This window comes from Hydra vulgaris, chromosome 15 (genome assembly GCF_038396675.1).
Source record: "Hydra vulgaris chromosome 15, alternate assembly HydraT2T_AEP".
Classification (NCBI taxonomy): domain Eukaryota; kingdom Metazoa; phylum Cnidaria; class Hydrozoa; order Anthoathecata; family Hydridae; genus Hydra; species Hydra vulgaris.
In genome coordinates, this window is record NC_088934.1 from 8,242,549 (window position 1) to 8,263,645 (window position 21,097).

Here is a 21,097-nt window from a genome sequence, read left to right on the forward strand (position 1 = left end):
ATTTTTCTAAGCTTAGTAAGTTGAACTTATGATTTGAAATCTACAATGTTATTTAAACTTGATATCAACCTTGTTTTATTGACATTATTTATGTATAATTGTATGTAAAAGTTGCTAAGCAACATGCAATAAAACTATACTTAAAAGTTATTAACACTAATACTCTATAGAAATGTATTTTTATGTTCTTAGTGTCAATATATTTTCAAAGTGACAAGATATGTGGTTAGTTTCTTAAGATATTTACTCATAGTTTTGCCAAAACTATGAGTACAAAATGTGAAAAATTTTACTTCAAGGTTCAGACATAAAGATAACATTAACAAAGTCTTATTTTTAAAATACCTAAAACTAGCTAAAAATACTGTGTGCTGAGTAGTCAATTCTACAAAGTTAAGCATAGCTTTTTAAAAGTAATTTAAAGGAATGTTGACTTTTTATATTACATTTTACTATCTACAATCTTTGCTGTAATCCGCTTATTGTTGATAATGTTTGATAAATTTTTAACAAAAAACAAATTACTTTAATGTTTTATCTTATTTTATGATTTGATTTATAAGTTGAGCATTTCAACTAAATTAAGAAGTATATCCAACAAAGCATAATAAAGTTTGTTGAAAGTATATAAAAAACTATAAAAAGTTGTTATATGTAAAAACAATAATTAAAATTTAAAAATTTTCTTTTTTTTCTTCTTTTTTTTCTTCTTTTTTTGACTGACTTTATTGGTTACAATTCATAATGAGAGTTTATGATTTTTTATTTTTGTTTAGATGGTTATAAATCATTACGAGCATGAGTTTATGGAGTTAGCCATACAATGCCCATCTGTTGTTGTATGTCGGTGCACTCCTACACAAAAAGCTGATATAGTTCGATTAATAAGCACTCATACTGGAAAAAGAACATGTGCTGTTGGAGATGGTGGAAATGATGTGTCTATGATACAAATGGCTGATGCTGGAGTTGGTATTGTAGGAAAGGTGGCTTTGTAATTATATTTTTTTATATTTTTAAAATTTTAATTTTTTTTTGGATGTTATTAAAGTCCTTTTTATCTAGGTAATACCTGCTCAAACTCAAACCTTCAGTTTGAGTTTAGGCAGGTATATGTATTTATGCTTGTTATATATGGTTACAAACGTTATAATGAGATTTTTGTTGTTTTCAAACATATAAACTAAAATGAAAATGATCAGAACTCATCTGAATGAAGTTGCTTTTAATTGATTTTGTTTCTAACTTTAAATATTAATTATATGGTTTGAAAAAAATTGTTACATTTTTTAACTCCATTATAAAAATTATAATGATCTAATTTTATTATAATCAAAATAAGTTATTTAAAAGATCAAATGTGGTTTTTTGGGAAAAGAAATTTTCCCTTTTTATGTCTTTATATTTTAGCTTTGCTGCATTTTTAGAAACAAAAAAAAAAAAATATTTTTCAAAAAAAGTTACATCTGGGGTTAAAAGAGTATTTTTATTATTAATTCTATTGGTCAGTTATGGATTACTTATTACTATTACTATGGTTACAGAATTACTTCATACTTTAGTGGAATGTTACACGGGATTGTTGTACATTATATAATTAAAAAAGGTAAAATAAAAGGTGGCTTTCAGTTAATTTTTTCTTAAATGCTTTTAAAGAGCACAAAAAGTTTTATGATTTTATGAGATTTTTTTTTTATTTTCCCCAGTAGAAAAACAAAAGAAAATGAAAGATTAGTTCTTAAAAATAAAAAAAGATGTCAATATTCTTAAAAGAAAATATTATCTTTGTTAAATTATTGCTATTAAAAATTTTTTTATAAAAATTTTATTGTTTTAAGGAAGGAAAACAAGCTTCTCTGGCAGCTGATTTTTCAATAACGCAGTTCAGTCATCTGGGAAGGTTATTAATGTGGCATGGAAGAAATAGGTATTTTTTTATTTATAACAACATGGGTTTGGATTTGTTAAAGTTCATCTCTTAATTGTTTTATTGAAATATTAAATAATAACTTTACATGCTTTTTCATTTTTGCTTTAAGTTACAAAAGGTCTGCAGCCCTTGGTCAATTTGTTATACACAGAGGTTTAATTATCTCCGTCATACAGGTTAGTAATAAATTTATTATTATAATAACTTCATGCATGCTAGTTTTAGTTTATCTCTGTTATAAAATTTACACTCCATTTTTTAGAAGTTAAAAATTTTGAATTTTTTTACTAAAAAAAAGTTTAATTTGTAGGTATTTTTTGAGTTGTTTTAAATTTTTTTTAAATTTATTGTTATTGTTTATTTATTGTTTTAAATTTATTTTGGTAAAACAACTTGAAAAATAGGCTAAAAGCTTAGCAATAATGGAGTTAACATCGTCATAGAAATCATTAAACATTTTTTTAAATTTACTCATAGGCGGTGTTTTCATGTACATTTTTTTTCATTTCTGTACCACTGTATCATGGTATGCTACAAGTTGGGTAAGTTGTTTACTATAAGTTGGGTAAATTGTTTACTACAAGTTGGGTAAGTTGTTTACGTGTTTTTTAGTTCATATAGTAGAGTTCATAAAAATTCATAGTTTTGATATTTCATATGATATTTGATAATAATATTTAACTGTTAAACAAATTGTAATAATAATATTTAAAAACAAATTGTAATAATAATATTTAAAAACAATTTATTTAATATTTAAAAATAAATTGTAATAATAATATTTAAAAATAAATTGTAATAATAATATTTAAAAAAATAGTTCAGTCTAACAGCATGAAAAGCCTTATAAATTAAAAAGATATAGTAAAATATATTAAAAATTTTGGTTGTTATATAAAAGCATTCCAGTGTAAACTGCATTGTAACAGCATGCTAACTTGAATAATATTTACTTATGAAAGATACTAAATAAGACTTTCTTATTGCTTAGGTGACATTCTATTATATTGTATACAAGGCTTTTAATATTGTTTGTTTTGAGCATAAAAAATCTATCAATATCAAAAAAACCAAATAAAAAGATAGAAATAATCTGTGGTGGAAAGGTTTCATTAAGATATTGGCAAGTTTTGATATTTTGGAGAGTTGGATCAAACAGCAATAAAAAAACATCAATCAAACAGCATGAAAGTCAATAGGCATGCTACCATAGCCTCAAAACACTCCAAGGATTGATGCAGTATGTTTAATAATTGAATGATTGATGCAGTGTGTTTAATAATTGAAGGATTGATGCAGTATTTTAAATAAGATGCAGTTTAAAATAATCATAATTTTTAACTACTGTGGAAGGAAAAGAAGAAAATCCCTTACAAGAATCCCAAGGTCAAGACAAGTTGTGTTCATATTAAAGAAAAAAAACGTTCAGGATAAAAAATTTTTGGGTTAAAACTAAATAAATGCACACCATTAATTTTAAAATTCACATTTTAGCTGAAACTGGCTGTCTCCTTTCTTCTTTTTTTTTTTTTGTGCTCTTTTTTATTTTTATTTTTTTTTGTGTTAGCCGTAATCTGCAGACTTGATTATTAGTTTCATGCGTTTTTAACTCATATTAGTTTTGGTATATGATGTCATCATATAAATTTTTTTTCAAGATATTGTATTATTTTTTTTGCCACAATCACCAAATCATGTTAATTGTATAACTTTTTACTAAATCCCCCCAACCCCCACCCTCCTCCAAAAAAAAATAATTGTGATACAATTAAAAATAAAGTAATATATATGGTTTTAATATTTGAGTAGCGCAACTTGTTTTTAACAATCGTATAAAGATTTTTATATAAAAATATGTAAGAATATTTTATATCGAATTTATTTTTTATATTAACACTTTTCATTGCACAACTTGCATTTGTCAATTCCGGTAGTTTTTTAACTTGAATGAATGAAAGAATGTTAAGAGACAAGTTTTAATATGGCACGCTTTAAAAATTGGACATGAATTGACAAATGCCAAATAAAAAATGGTTTATAAAAGCGCACTACAATTATTTGACAAAAATATTTGTCTGTCAAGAATTGTTGCCAAAATATGAAAATTATTGCAATAATTAATAACCCATCTGGATTTTTTTTGCAAGGTATAAATTGTATAAAAAAGAGCACAAAAAATATATACTTCACTTTTTTATTGAATTGTAAATTTTTAATCGAACTTTAAAATGACTTTTATTGGATGACATAGTAATCCAAACACATCAGGTTTTCATATATCTTTTCATCGATTAATCTGAGACCCAATAACTGCAGCTATATGGAAAAAGTTAATTGGTATATATAACTGCAACAAAAGTGTAAGAATAACTTTTTTACATTTTGATGGTTTGTATTCGACATGCATACTTTTCCTTATTATTGACGAACAAGGCTGCTGCACAGAGAAACAAGTTGAGTGCGGTACTACCAGGGACGTGGTGGGGGTCGAACTCGGAACCTCTCGCTTATGAAGCGAGCGCTCTACCACTACACCACTACCGCATAAAGTATAAACTGAATAAAAAGCAAGTGACTTATATAAAACATAAATTGGCCTAAGTAGAAGCTAAATATAAAATGAATTATTAAATTAATAACTGTATAAATCAAATTAAATTAAAGTTAAAATGAATATTTGTACTAAAATATACAATGTTAGTTATAATATAAATATAAAAATAAAAAAATATAAATATATTTGTATATATAAATATACATAAATATAAAAAAACATAAATATAAATATATTTGTACTAAAATAAAGATAGTTATAATATAAATAATGGGAATTGCTATAAACATAAACATAAAATTCATAAAATTTATTTATATAAAAATACACTTTATATAAAAAAAATTGCATTAACTCTTTTGCTACCAACCATATTAAAACCTGTCTCTTAATATCTAAGAATGAATTTAATGTTTATGGCAATTCCCATTAAAAATCTTTTGAGGTATTAATATGCACGATATGAGGTATTAATATGCACTTTTATTATTAATATGAGGTATTAATAGGCTCAGAGCAAAAAGGTTCTGAGAATTTTGCAAAACAAGAAAACACAGTTTGAAAGTTGAAATGCCTTGCATATATCAATGATAATCCAAAATTTTCTCATACTTGACACAGATCATGCACAACTAAGCTAGCCAATTCATCAGAAGATTAAGTTTAAATCATATAAAACCCAATCTAAGTCCACATGGCATGCAGAGGACCAATTTTAGGAAAGTTCAACTATATTTAGGTACTACATCAAAGACTAAAAGTACTATTAGGTTTACTAAGTACTATTTACTAATTACTAAGTAAGTACTATTAGGTTTACTAAGTACTATTAGGTTTACTAAGTACTAATTACTAAGTAAGATTAGGTACTACATCAAAGACTAGAAGTACCAAACACTAGAGGTAATACCCCAAACATTATATAAGATTATTTTCTAATCTCAATATTCATCATCATGCCAGTTACAATATTTTTGCTCTTAGCCTGCAACTATTAAAAAAAAAATTATTTTTTTCAAGAGAGTTATTTGATTTTTAATATTTTCATAAAAAATGCTCTCAAAATAAGTTATAAATACATCAGGCACAAAACTGTTTTTTTTTATATGTGCTTTCTATACAAAAATATAGAATAGAATTTTTACTTTTGATAAAGTTTGGTTTGACAACAAATCACAATAAGTTGGTTGTGCTGCTGGATCAAATATAAACCTTATAACTATAAAATACTAAACAAAAAGTAATGTTATAAAATTTCAATTTATGTTGGTGTTGTGCAGTGGAAACACATTTTTTATTTCTATTATCATTTTCTTTCTTTTTGGAACATTATTTATAAAAATTTTAAATTAAAAACAAAAGAATCTTATTTGAAACTTGCTAATTGTAGATGTTTTTCATTGAAGTCTTAAAAGTTATATCTCCCTCAGACAAAATTTAAAAGTTTTGATATTATGTCAAGTTAATCTGACATAATAACTTAACATAATAATTATATAAAGATTATCTTGACATAATATCAAAACTTTTTAATTTTGTCACTTTTTAATGATTTATAAAAAAACAGCTTCAAACTGTTTTCATTAAAAAATAAAACTTTTTCAAAAACACAAAGTTATGTTATAACATGTTAAGTTATGCTATGACATGTTAAATTATGCTATGACATGTTAAGTTATGCTATGACATGTTAAGTTATGACTAAAAATATGCAAATTTAAAAGGACAAAAGTTTAGTTATTTATTTGTGACTGACCACAGAGTTTTTATTTACCAGAATTTTTTATAATAAATATGAAGAGGTACAACATGAACATTGATTACTGTGCCTTAGATTAAAAGTGGATAAATAATAAACTGATAAATTTTTCTTTTTGTAATTATTTTTATTTTGGTTTACAAATCTTGAAAAATAATTTGTATGATTTCCTGGTTCGATTTAATTTTAAAATACTATTAACAAAAAAGCATAAAGTTGTTGTGTTTCTGTGTACATAGAAATAAATGGTTAAATGAAGGCAGTTTTTATTACTTATGTATGCTAGAATTATTTAATCATAAAAGGTTAAATATAAAATAAATTATATGCAAACTCAACATTTAATGCAATATTGCATGAAATAACATTCAACTTGATCTTATTATCACATATATAGATTATTTTAGCATACACTTAAATATTTTTGACATTTTATTTTTGATGTTGTTAATATACCTTGTGATTATTTCATCATACCTGTGATTATTTCATCTTACCCTGTGAATATTTCATCTTACCCTGTGATTATTTCATCATACACACTAAATTATGTAAAAAAAACAATTTGTTTTTGTTGTATAGCTACTCTACAGTATATACAACAGCACCTGTCTTTTCACTTGTTTTGGATGTTGATGTTAGAGATGATATTTCGTTACGTTACCCTGAGCTGTATAAAGATCTTGTTAAAGGAAGAATACTATCTTACAAAACTTTTTTTATATGGCTATTAGTTAGCATTTATCAAGGTAAATGAAACTGTAATTATCATATTTTTTATTTGTTATTTAATTAATATAACATATATGTGACCTATTAATAAATTTAATAAATGTTGTCATATAGGAATATTATGCAAATATGATTATATAAATATAGCTATACAAATTACTTAGTCATTTTAAATAATTAAAATAAAATATTACTAAATTATCTGTATAGTAATATACAATAATAAAATTTGTATATTTGAGAATCTTCGATTTAAAAATGTTTCAAATTTAAAAAGTTCATTTCAGTATTTTATTTTGCATGGGATAGTAGAATGATCCCTTCAATATTAAATCATATAATTTCAACAAATAAGTGAGAGACAAATAGTTTCAATAGATAAGTGAGAGATAAATAGTTTCAACATATAAGTGAGTAATATAACATTTAAGTAAAATACTTTAGATTATTTATTTTGTAACGATTTTTATGTTTACATAATAAATCAAATAAACAAGTTCGTCAATATTTAAACTTGGTGCTTTAAAATATACAAGTTCTGACTAATGGGAGCTTCTGATATTTGGAAAACTATTATTCAGTTAATAATGGCTTTTTTTATTAAGGACTTTGTTTTTATCTAGGTGGTATAATAATGTTTGGGGCTTTGTTGCTGTTTGAAGATGACTTTATCCACATTGTTGCTATTTCATTTTCTTCACTTATTCTTACTGAGTTACTCATGGTAGCTCTTACTATTCGAACCTGGCATTGGCTTATGGTGTTTGCAGAGTTATTATCTCTTGCTATATATGTAATATCTGTGATTGTTCTCAGACGTGAATTTGGTAAAGTTACATTTATTTTCTATATAAATTTTAAATCTTCATTTTATTTATGTTAATGTCGATATGAAAGTAATTGGGTTCTGTATGAAGGTACTGATGTAGGTAAAAGTAAATTTATGAATAAGTATCTGTTAATTTTTTTATCGTGTCTGTATAAATTATGTTTTTTGCAATGTGTTAATATAATATATATTTATTATAATGCTAAAGCGAAGGCGTAACTACTGTGGAGCAGTTGGAGCAAATACTTCAAGCGCACAAGTTCTTAGAGCACAATTTTTTTTTTACATTCTTTTGATTTGCCATTAGAAACCTATAAGGATCTTGTCATCTCTCTAGCGTATGCAGTTATAAAGCAACCCCCTGCAATCTGCCAGCAACCCCCATCCAATTTATGTAATAAATTATATTGCATAAGTAGCAATTGAGATAATTAGCGGGCTTATAATTTACTTCGTAGGAGATCATAGTTTTCAATGGAATACCGCATAATTATCTTAACTTTTAAAGTTATCCACTTATCAAAAAAAATCTAAGGGATCGTCCATAAATAACGCAACGCAAAAAATATTTTAAAAACAGAAGTAGGAGATATTAAATTCTTTTACGCGGCGATTTTCATTTAACTTAATTTCCTATTTTGATTATTTATTTAAATTAAGACTCTGCGAGGGTAAACTTTTGATCTTTTTCTGTTTTGTTTATTACGAAATTTTGCGTTACGTAATTTATGGACGATCCCTAATGATATTCTCCTAAAAATGTCGTAACCATTGCAAATAAAAGAAAAAAGTTCAGAAAAGTTAAACAAAATTTATAGTTAATTTTGTATGTTTTATTTTTTGAAGCAACTGTTAATGTCTAGATTAGATTTGAATTTATAAATGTCTTGGTTAGAGTTGTAAGTATTTTTGCCAGATTTATAAACAAGGATTTACAATCAGTTAAACTCATTTATATATATTAAATAATCAGCTAAGTTTATTAAATCATGTTATTAAAAATTTCGCATAAAATAAACATGAAACAGTATATTAAAACAGTACAATAATAAAAACAGTATATTAAAAAAGTACAATAACTACTTATTAAAATTTTACGAGGCAACTGTGCTTTTAAAGTATATCTAAAAATTGCATAGATTACACAATGTAACAAAAAAAATAAAAATTTCTGTTTATCAAAGTTTTTTGATGTTTCTTAATTAATTTGAGTATGCTGAGTCTGAATATGACATTGGATTTTTTATTGCATCAATCGTTTGGTCGTAAAAAAAAAAAAAATCAATTAAACATATAATTAATATAAATCGTTTTGCATTAGATTCTACTTTAGTCAATATAAAACATTTACTAATTCAAAAGTGTTATGTTATGTTACAAAACTTCATGTTACATCATGTTTCTTACATATATTACATAATGTTACATTATATTGTATTGTAACAGTCTCTCACAATCTCAAAAAACACTAAAAGTGAACAGTAGAACGAGGTTTTCTTTTATGAAGTTTCTCGTCATCGCGTATCAAACACCAGATGTAGTCACCCATCATAGCTGCATCCCATCTGCCCTGGTATCTTTTCTCCATTGCAAGAATATCCTGATGGAAACGTTCCCCGTGCTCTTCACTCACATCACCCAAATTTGGTCTGAAAAATTCCAAGTGTGAATGCAGGTAATGCAGCTTTATTGACATTCTGCATTTCATATCTGCGTACCGTACAATTAAGTTTTCCACTATCTCTTTGTAGTTATCACTCTTATTGTTGCCTAAAAAGCTATGAACAACATGTCTAAATGCAGTCCATGCTTCTTTTTCAACAGCAGACATTTTGTCCTCAAGCTCCTTACATGCCAACATAACTTTAATCTGTGGACCAACGAATATACCTGCTGAAATTTTTGCATCTGACACCTTTGGAAACATCTGCCGAATATGCTGGAATGCTGCACTATCTGGGTTTAATGCTTTGACAAATTGTTTGATAAGACCAAGTTTAATGTGAAGGGGTGGTAGTAAGATCTTTTCAACAGGTATCAGAGATTGATTAATAACATTGTGCAAACCAGGCTGTAAATGTTCTCTCACTGGCCACTCACGTCTTGTGAAGTGCTGGTTTGCAGCCCTGCTATCCCATAAACAAAGAAAACACGAGTACTTTGTGTATCCTCCTTGCAGACCGAGAAGAAATGCTAGCATCTTAAAGTCTCCACATACATCCCACTTGTAACTGTCGTAGTTGATTTTCTCAAGCAACAACTTCACGTTCTTATAGTCTTCCTTTAGATGAACGGAATGAGCTACTGGAATCGAAGGAAATCGGTTTCCGTTATGGAGCAAAACTGCCTTTAGACTTCTTGTTGAGCTGTCAATGAATAATCTCCACTCTTCAGGATTGTGAACAATGCCAATGTCATTGAAAAGACCACGAACGTCATGACAATAGCACAGTGATTCTGATACTACATAAAAGTATGCGAATGTTTCATGTCTTTTTCGGTATTTGGAGGTTCTGCAGCTTGGATCTAATAAATTCCATTCTTTCAAACGTGATGTCAGAAGTTCTGCATTTGATTTAGTGAGACCTAAATCTCGTACTAAGTCATCAAGTTCTTGTTGGATAGGGAAATGAGGTGAATCATTCGGTTCCCTGAAATCACAATCATCATTGAGTTCATCCGGTGAGTCTACTTCAGAATGATATGCAGCTGCTTCTTCGGATTGAGGTGGAGTAGGAACAGGCAATTCATCACTGTGTGGAACTGGTCCAATAGAAGATGGTGTACTTGGATAAACTAGAGTCAGCCTATCTTTCGGTTTTTTATACTTTGAAATGTCAACAATGCAGAAAAAGCAGTCATCATGATGGTTCGTCGGTTCTCTCCATATTCTCGGAATCGCAAAGGGCATTGACTTTCGGATTCCACGCAGCCATCCTTCCAGAGTTGATCTGCAGCTACCACAACTGTAGTGTGGTGCCCACGATTTGTCCTGATCTCCCATAGCCATGCCAAAATAAGCATGATATGCAGTAAAGAATTTTGTACCACTGACAATCTTATGTTTAGCTTGTGTTGGACTAATATAGTAACCACAAACATAACAGAATGAGTCAGGACAAAGCTTGCAGGATCTACTAGACATATTCACCACTTCATGTAACAGTTGTAATTAGTTAAACTGAAAATAAACACACGAATATAGTTAAAATCAGCATATATATATAATGTTTTAATTGCATTACACATATACGAAAACTCCGAAATATACTTTATGCTTTTTCTCAGGAAATCTTGATGATAGAGAAAAACCAATGGTACCACTGAAATCAGCATACAAAAATTATGTAAGAAACATTAAAAAATTAACATAAACAAAAATGTTGTTACATGGTGTTATAAAAAGGAAGCAACTTTAACATAGGTTTTTGGGTTTAAATAGTGATTCCAGTTTTGTTGCTAAGTTGTTGTTAAGATCAGCAATTTTTGATAACTTTAAATAAAAATGCAATTTTAAAATGCTTTATGTTATGTTATATATAAGCAATACAAATCGGTTATATCAAATGAAAGAAGATAAGATTTAAAAAATAAATGAGACATATTTGAAACAGATGAACAATTTTTTTGAAAATTCACTCAAAAATTAGTATTGTTTAGTTGTGTACCACCTTAATATTTTTGAAAAAGTAATATCTTTTATTTCAACTCTAAAAGCCCTATGAAAATGTGCAAATATCTTAACAAAACCCTGGGGTGACATCTATATTGATTTATTTTTTTGTAAAGTTTCTTAAAAAATTACTTATTAGCTATTTCAAATGTTTCTTAGATCAAAATTTTATAATGACTGGAGCTTTTTATTGGAAAGTGACCGTAATTACGCTTGTCAGTTGTCTGCCATTATATATACTAAAGTTCCTCCGAAGAAAGTTTGCACCACCAAGCTATTCAAAATTAAGCTAACTCATTGGTTTGTCGCGAGGTTTGATATATTTTATCGAAATGGAACGAATTATACGATTTAACAAAAGTTTTTTGAAGAAAAGTATAAATATTACTTTCATTATTTTTTAAGTTTTTATACTGTTACTAAGGTTACTGTTATTATTTGGTAAGCGTAAAAATTATTTTATAGGTTTTATTTTTAAATAGATTTTGATGAAATTAATCGTTAAAATCCTCTTTTTTTAAATTATTTATTCTTTAAAGTCTTTTACTTTAATGTATTTAAATTCATGTATATTAACACGATCACTTTGAGAAATCTATTTAATATACAATTAGTGCAACAAAACGAATATTTATATTTTGGACAGACTATTGAAAATTTTATGAGATTGCTTTTGAATTTTTTTAATTTATTTGCGTTATTTTTTATTTTATGTTTATATTTAAATCAATAGACAAATCAACTTTATTTTTATGTATTTAATTAATTGCGGTCGTTCGAAAGGTTTGGTACGCGCGCTCTATTAATTAAAACTTTTCAATTACAGTTCCTTTCCGTAAAAATAAACATGTTAAAAAGTTACGGTTCTTAAATAAAATATGTGATGCCATGTGTCATTTCTCTAATTTGATTGTGCAATTAATTTCAGAAAAAGAGGCCAGTAAGTACAAAAATTTAAACTAGTTTAAAAAAAAAAATTCATAATTTCATTTCTAAATAAAAATATCTTGTTCCTGCTCAAGCATTATCAGACCAAAAGAGGTTGAAAAAGGTGGAAAAGAGATGTAATGTTGTATATTGTTTATAACTTCACTGTAACGAAGTTCGTTTTAGAATGACAATATGGAGCATTGCTTTATTTTCTTTCCTAAATCAAGATAAAAAGTCCTATGTTCAAAAAGCCTAATGTAACGAAATATTTAAATATAGGGGAGAATGACCTAAAACGGGCTCCTTTTCAAAAAACGATAGAATCAGCTATCTATAACCAACCGAAAATTACTAAGTATTTTTCAGGAAATTCAATCTATGCTCTACAATTTAACATCAAAAAAATAAAGGTGTGGCTATGCCTTTCATTAGGAAATAACCGTTGAACAAAGAGATGCTATGGGGCCCGTTTCACCCTTGAGGTAGCCTAAAATGGGCCCCTTATTTAATTTCTGAATAAAACCTAATTATTAAACAAAAATTGACTGTAAATCATTGATGGTACATAATCTTCTGTTCATTGTTCACATTAAAATTTGAGACTCGGAGTAAACTCAACTGAGGCAGAATGTACAATGTGCCTAAATTGAAGTGACAACTCTCGAACTAATCTTGTGCAAATTAAAAGATAATGTGTTTAATTTTAAAAAATATCAAAAAACATAATAAACATAAGTGCTTTTTATAATTGCAATAAACATAAATACAATATTTAGCTCAACAAAATTTGAAAGTGGTCTTTTCAAATATATTTGAAAAAATAAAACCTCAGTTTTATTTGTTACTTATAGCGGTAAAGATTAGTTATCTTTATTGTTCAATTCTTCAGCACATAACACTGCTTTTTTTATTGGGTTTTTTATTTTTATCAGTTTCTTTGATGAAGTGTGATCTTTTTTTGACTTTCGTAATTTTTTTTTTCTTTTGCTCTTTTGATTTCTGTTAATAACTTTCGGTTTTCTTTTAATAACATTTTTATTGTCTTTATATTTTGCTTTTCTTGCAAAAGATATTTGTATGGACTGCTTGTCAAAACAGCAGTAAACCCTTGTGCTGATGATTTTTTTTTTCAAGGAGTAATAATCTTTGGAATAGGAGAAACTTTTGTCAAGGGAAAATATTGGTTTTTATTTGATACTGTTGGTGGAACAACTGGCTCTGAAAAGTTGAGACTTTGTGTCAGAACTTGATTAACAACTGGCGTTACAACTTTTGAGGCCTGAAGCTCAATGAGCAGATCCTCATTTTGAGCAATGTCTAGAATCTGCTGTGGCGAGATTAATGTTTGACCAGGATCATCTTCTAACGTTATTTTTTTATTGAGCAACTGCAGAGGAATATCAGTTGAAAGTGCTGAGGCAAAATCATTGTCTGTAAAAACATTTCGATTTATCGGGAAAATGCCAGTCTTAACGAAACCATTAACAGCAGTGATGGCAGATGCTGCTCGCAAATAGCTATTATTAAACAGTTCGGCTATTTGATAAGTTGTTACAACTCGTCCAGGATGATTTCTCAGCCAATTTTCAACCTCTTGTGCATAATAAGTCATTAAAGGCTTCATAAAAGCTACATCTAAAGGTTGAAGTCAATGGCTACAATGTGGTGGAAGACACATAACGTTAAACGTAAAAGAAAATAACGTTATTTTGACGAGCTAGATTAATTACTTTTAGATTTGAAGTATGAGTTTTATGCCCATCTAATATTAGCAAAACAGGTTCATGCTCTGTTGGGTTAGCATGCTTTACAAAGTGCATGAACCAAGTAACAAATATATAACTTTGCATCCAACCTGATGGGTGACAAACAGCAATTGAACTGGGCGATGCAGCATCCATTAGTTCAGATTTCATGTGAACTCTTGGAAAAACAAAAAGAGGTGGCACAAAATTGCCTGAAGCACTCATGCAGATTTCCACTGTAACCAACTGCCCGTGCTCAGCAGAAGTTAGGCATCCAACCTGTTTCTTTCCACGAATAGCAACCACTTTTTATGGCTTATTTGGAACAGTAGTAATGCCTGTTTCATCAACATTATAAACACAATCTGGAAAAAAGTGAATAATAGCTGATGACATAGCTCAATAGCTGATGACATAGACCTCTCACTCCAACACTGCCTTTTTTTTTTCTTACATATTTTCCCATATCTAAAACAAGAGGAATCGATAGAAAAAAAGCTTATAAAATCAGTCCAATTCAATCAAACTATAAAAAAAACGTCTTTGGATGTACATTTTACGCTAAAACTTTTTTGTAACTATATATAACTCTCTATATATTGTAATTATATTTAATATAATTACAATATATAGAGAGCTATATATAATCTTGTAAATATATATTAAAAACTCTTTAAAAATATACTTAAAAACACACAAAATATAAAATAACATTTAGATTCAGTTCAATATTATATATTTAAATAATATGTATACATTGTATTTAATAAGGATTGATAAAAAATATTGCCAATTCTATAATTAAGTAAGATTTACATATTTTCACAAAAATTACAAATTATAATCAATATTCAAATATATATGTAAATAAATGACATGAATGAAAAATTTTTAAAAATACAAATACATAGCTGTTGCTTTAAATTACAATAAAAAATAGCAAAGGAAGTCGTTGCAAATTACCTTTTTCAAATAAAAATATTTATGAAACCCGTTACTACATTTATAATATTGCCAATTTATTCTTTTTTTAACTGACACTAAGCTGAAATATTTTGCCGTAAAATCTTGCTAATTGCACGGGTGAAATGGGCCCCGGGACCCATTTCAACCGGTTTGGAGTGTGTTATTGATATTTAGTGAAAACATAAATTGTTAGACTATTCTCATAAAAATCTTGTGCCAATAAAAAAATAACATGTTAAAGCTTTAAAAAGTATCAAAATAGCACAATAAACATAAGTGTTTTTTACGATTATAGTAAAAAATATTTAGCTCAAAAAAAGTTCAAAAGTACTACTTTCAAATATTCCTTTTGTCAAAAGATAACAATGAAAAAAACTATTTTACGAATGGTTTTCTTAAATGTTTATAGTCTGCTGCACAATATTCTACAGTTAAATTTATAACAATTATCGTACAAGCAAGAGATTTGATAGGGGCCCATCTCACCTTAAGGGCCCGTTTTAGACCACTTTCCCCTATTCGTAAAGTGGTGCTAATAACTTTAAAATAATAGAACAGATTTAAATGTGCAAGGTCTGAAGGATAAAAGTTCTGAAAATGGTAAAAAATCTTCAATAACAGGAAATTAAGTTCCTATCGTATCTTTACTTAAGAGACCAACACACCTATCCAAAAACGGTCCCAACCTCATTTTTGAGGACCAAAAAAACGACCGATAAGGCATTAATCTGCAAGGTCTCAGGTATCACCAGATGTAAAAATTAAAATCTAATCTCTATAGCCAAAGGAGAAACACGCATTTAAAATTTTATAGCAGTTTGCGCTACTGATCGCACTTGAAGCCCCGTTGTAAATAGTTTTTAAAAAATATCAAAAACTCTTTACATATATGTGTTGGCTTTAACCTGACAAAAAATCTTTAACACTTGTGGTTTGTGAACAGGGACCTAAAGTATAAGCACTAAAAGCCTCTTTAAAAAGAGTCAACGGATGCTTTACGTTTTTATTCTAACCTTATTATCGACTATGGAAGTTTCAAAATTTAATAGAATGAAGCCTTGGCATGTATCTTTTAGGCAAAAAAAAATAGAAGCAAGATATCTTTTATCTGTGCAAAGATAAGGCTCTTAAAGTAGGAATCTCGCCTATGAAAAAATGGCCAAAATATAGCAGCTTTTTGTGGTTTTTATGCTTTTTAAAGATTCAAAGTTACATAAAATAACTAATTAGCTCGTCTTATCAATTATAAAGATCGACTTGCTCATGCCGAACCACTTTTATTTCAAATGAAAATTCTTAATATTTATCAACTGAATATTTTTAATATACTTTCTTTTATCTATAAATGTAAAACTAACGCATCTCCTGTTTCCTTTCATAACTTATATACCTTGAAAGAAGCAAATAAATAAAGGGTGTTTTTTTTTAGAGGTATAGAACTTTAAATTGCAATAAAACAACGATGGATTATTCGATTGACAAGAATTTTTTTTTATTAGAAAGATAATCTTGTGGCATTACATTTTAAATATAATTTCTGGCATATGACCGCCACGGCTGGCTCGGATGTAGTCCAATCTGGACGTCCAATTTTCGATGACTTTTTCCAACATTTGTGGCCGTATATCGGCAATAACACGGCGAATGTTGTCTTCCAAATGGTCAAGCGTCTGTGGCTTATCCGCATAGACCAATGAAAGTAGTCTAGCGGTGTTAAATCACAAGATCTTGGAGGCCAATTCACAGGTCCAAAACGTGAAATTAGGTGGTCACCAAACGTGTCTTTCAATAAATCGATTGTGGCACGAGCTGTGTGACATGTTGCGCCGTCTTATTGAAACCACAGCTCCTGGACATCATGATTGTTCAATTTAGGAATGAAAAAGTTTGTAATCATGGCTCTATACCTATCACCATTGACTTTAACGTTCTGGCCATCATCATTTTTGAAGAAGTACGGACCAATGGTTCCACCAGCCCATAAAGCGCACCAAACAGTCATTTTTTCTGAATGTAACGGTGTTTTGACATACACTTGAGGATTATCTTCACTCCAAATGCGGCAGTTTTGTTTGTTGACGTAACCAATCAACCAGAAGTGCGCTTCATCGCTAAAGAAAATTCGCATATGAAAATCGGGAACTACGGCAATCTCGTTTTGGGCCCATTCGACGAATCTACGCCTTGCTTGATGATCGTTTGGCTTCAATTCTTGCACGAGTTGGATTTTGTAAGCAAGCATACCAAGATCCTTCCGCAAAATCTTCCATACAGTGGATGGACACAGATCCAATTCCTGTGCTCGATGGCGGATAGACTCATTCGGGTCTTCCGCAATGCTACGCTCTACAGTAGCAATAGCTTCTTTTGTACGCACCGTACGGCGTCTCTGGGGATGCGAGTTATCAATAAGAGTAAACGTGGTGCGAAAACGTTCCATGGTTAATCGAATTAACTGCTCTGATGGATGATTTTGTCGAGGATAAAATGGACGTAGTGCGCGATACGTATTCCGCACAGAACCATTATTTTCGAAATAAAATTGAACTATTTGCAAGCGTTGTTCAGGCGTGAGTCTATTCATGATGAGTTGCCAAACCAAACTGAGAATAAATCCCTTGTCACCTGTTAAATCGGTCGCCATCTTGAACAGTAATGCCAACTTAAAGTTCTATACCTCTAAAAAAAACACCCTTTATAACTTAAGAAATAATAATCTAGTTCGGCAACCTTTTTCTCTAACTAATTTTGGAAAGTCATGTATCGCATTTCGAGGAGCTTTTTCTTTGGAACAAAATAGTTTTAAAAAACTTTGATTTTTCCTTTGAATGGAATTACATTTCATACACAAAAGAACTGATTGAAATAATTTTATGTTTTGAAGACTTATCTTTATATTTTTAACATTTATAAAAATATGAAACTTATTATATAATGTAATATACAATAATATCGGATTCACTATATATGTGTTTATGAAATAAGTACTATTTTTTACAAACTTTGTATTTATATATAAGAATATATTATAATTTCTTTACAAATTTATTTATATATTTTTACGAAATTTATGTTTTTCGCAAATTATTTTTTTGACATTTTTGTTTTATTCTTTATTTAATGTTATTTTAATGCAATTAATATTTACAAGCGGTTCTTGATGATAAGACCTAAAGGTCTTCTGCGAGTCTCCGCGTTCGATTTGTTATGTTTTTTTATTTTTATACTTGTATATTTTATTATATTTGTTATTGTATAACGATTTTTTAATTGTTACAGTAAAACAATTTTTTTAATCTTAACTATCTTATTGTATAAATTTATTTAATATTTAAGAAAAGAACAAAAAATTCGAAAAAAAAAAAAAAAAATTTAGTAACAATATCATGTGACTAGTGGATATGGGATTCTACGGTTGTTCGACTTCACATTTGTGTGTACTTGTCTGCAAAAAGAGTGCTTTTTTTATCCAAGATTGTATAAAATATGGGGTAGAAAATACATAGTTAGAGGCATTTTTTCTAATTGTTCTGAATTTAAAACACATAAAAATCTCTTTATATTTTAGTTGTTAAACCCACCAGTTTGCTTTGTTATTTTTGTTTAAAATGACTGACCAAATATTAGATATAATAAAAACTTTTTTCATATTGTAAAAATTACTTTAGAATTGTAAATTTAAAATTAATTGGTAATTTATAAATTAATTTCAAAATAAATGTTAGAATCAAGTTTTTTTAAATAAATCAAATATGTATAACCTTATTGTGTTTTTTTTCTTGTATTGAAGTATCTCCTAAAATCTTTTATTGCTTTGATCAAGTTTTTCCTACTATTTAAAAATGTGAAAACAAATGTTTCTTATTTTCCGGGAAAAGCCACAGCATCAAAGTAATTACATCTAAGCAGTCAACAGCCTAAACAACTAAAAATATTTTTTATCAATACAAGCTTGTACTGAAGTTATTTTTCAAAGATCAGTTTTTTAACCACTAAAATGCCATATAAAAGAAAAACTCATCAAGATTGTCGGCAATTTGTATGCTTCTTCTGTTTTTCAAAAATTGACAGGCATGTTTCTGATTTCATTAAAGAAAGAATACTAGGTATTGACATACAATTGAAAACTGTTGAAAATTATTATGTTTTGTTAATTTGTTAATAAATATGTAAATAAAAATATCTTTTTTTTTACAAAGCTATAAGGCATTTTTTTGAAACCATAACCCGTAATGATTTGTATTTTATCTAAGTGAACGAAAGTCTATGCAAATATCTAACAAGTAAACTTCAAGTTATGTAAGTTATTAAAAATTATATCAAATTTTGTAGATTTACTTTAACTTGAAAATTTCTTTGCGGTAATATCTACTTAATTTTAATTTATAGCATTTACCGGGTTTTTCATTCATTTAAAACAAACAGTTTTTGGTCCTCAAAATCGTTGAAAGGTGGAGAAGTCTACATGAAAAATATCAAATTTTCAAACTAATTGATAAATAATCTTGTAACGAAAGTTTTATAAAAGATGATATTTGTTTTAACTGGCATGAGAGAAAAAAAATTTGAAATTTTATTTGAATATTCAAATTCTTGAAAAGAATGTGCAAACATAAAATATTATTATCCGAAGCATAGCTCTCAGGAAAAGCTACCTTAAGAATTGTTTTGACCTCTACATTTTACAACCAGAATCTAAGCACGGTTCTAGGTCAATATAAATTAATCATCCAACTATTAATGTTTTCTTTTTTAATTTTTACCTTGGTTATCTAAAACAACAAAATCTGCTGTTTTAAGATACCTTATTAATCAAACTAAATATACCTTAAATTTGGTGCAATATGAATTTAACTAAAATTAGATCCACTAAAACTTAATATGTCAAAAGTCTTCAAAAAGGCTTATCCTAAAGTGAAAGTTTTTATTGACTGTACTGAGTTATTTTGTCATGGACCTTCCAGCCTTGCAGTTTAAAGTTGTTGTTTTTCACACTATAGGTATTATTTTCCCTATAAAAGGGTAGTTGGCATTGCTCTACACCTTTTCAAAATGTAATTGAGAACTTGGAAGTTGTAATTAAGAAACCTAAGATGTAATTTAGAAGATGAGAGTTGTAATTGAGAAACGTAAGATGTAGTTTAGAACATGAAAGTTGTAAATAAGAAATCGTAAGATGTAATTGAGAAGATAAAAGTTGTAATTGAGAAAAGTATAAAGTATACAAAGTTCTTTGTATTTTGAATTTTGTAGTCCTAATATACTTTGTAATTTAAGGCTGGAAATAATAATATAATATCAATAAAATATAAAAAGTCATGAAAAAGGCATTCGAAGTATAGGCGGTAACTGGAAAAATCATATTGGGTGTCAATTAAAACTTTCTTTTATTTTTGTTTGTGAAAAATTTAATTAAGATTTCAGATGAATAATAAATAAAATACAAATAATTTATTTACATAAAAATTTATAATTTATATTCAAACAACGTCATTAAAAACCATTGCAATATTCAGTTAAGCACCAACTTGGACGTCTTCCATATTTAAAATCGTTGCGTAATGTGTGGTCGTATGTTGTACAGCGCGTGTTCAATCACCTCCCATTATTGTATTTTTTGCCGTAGTTACAATTCTTTCTAAATACTGCATTCGTTGTTCCATAATCCCAGCACTGAATACAGGTGGAATGCGAATATCATTTTTAACGTTTATTTTTATTTTGGACCAAATAGCTTCCACTGGGTATAACATTGGGCTGTAGGGTCCGAATCGTAACAACTGAGCCGGAGAATTTTCGAACACTCTTTACAAACAAGCGTGACATGGAGCATTGTCTGTTACGACAACCAAATCCTCTAAATGATTCCCGGATGTAACCCACTGGTTAAACAAAGCCAACATCCACTCGTTACAAGAATCTGCTTTAAATGATCCTCTGCGAGTTTCCATCATGACAAAATTTGTTGTTGATATAGCT

General features: G+C 28.2%; 1 protein-coding gene across 1 annotated transcript in view; it reads left to right on the plus strand.

Moving 5' to 3' along the window:
* Nucleotides 1-12,224, plus strand: part of LOC136072032 (probable phospholipid-transporting ATPase IIA) — a 69,484-nt gene extending 57,260 nt beyond the window's left edge. The window contains exons 23-29 of the mRNA XM_065819981.1: nt 777-986; nt 1,839-1,927; nt 2,040-2,106; nt 2,408-2,472; nt 6,826-6,992; nt 7,599-7,802; nt 11,637-12,224. Coding sequence (XP_065676053.1) covers nt 777-986; nt 1,839-1,927; nt 2,040-2,106; nt 2,408-2,472; nt 6,826-6,992; nt 7,599-7,802; nt 11,637-11,770 — 936 coding nt within the window. The 3' untranslated portion in view covers nt 11,771-12,224. The remainder of the gene's footprint in view (nt 1-776; nt 987-1,838; nt 1,928-2,039; nt 2,107-2,407; nt 2,473-6,825; nt 6,993-7,598; nt 7,803-11,636) is intronic.
* Nucleotides 12,225-21,097: the final 8,873 nt, after the last annotated feature.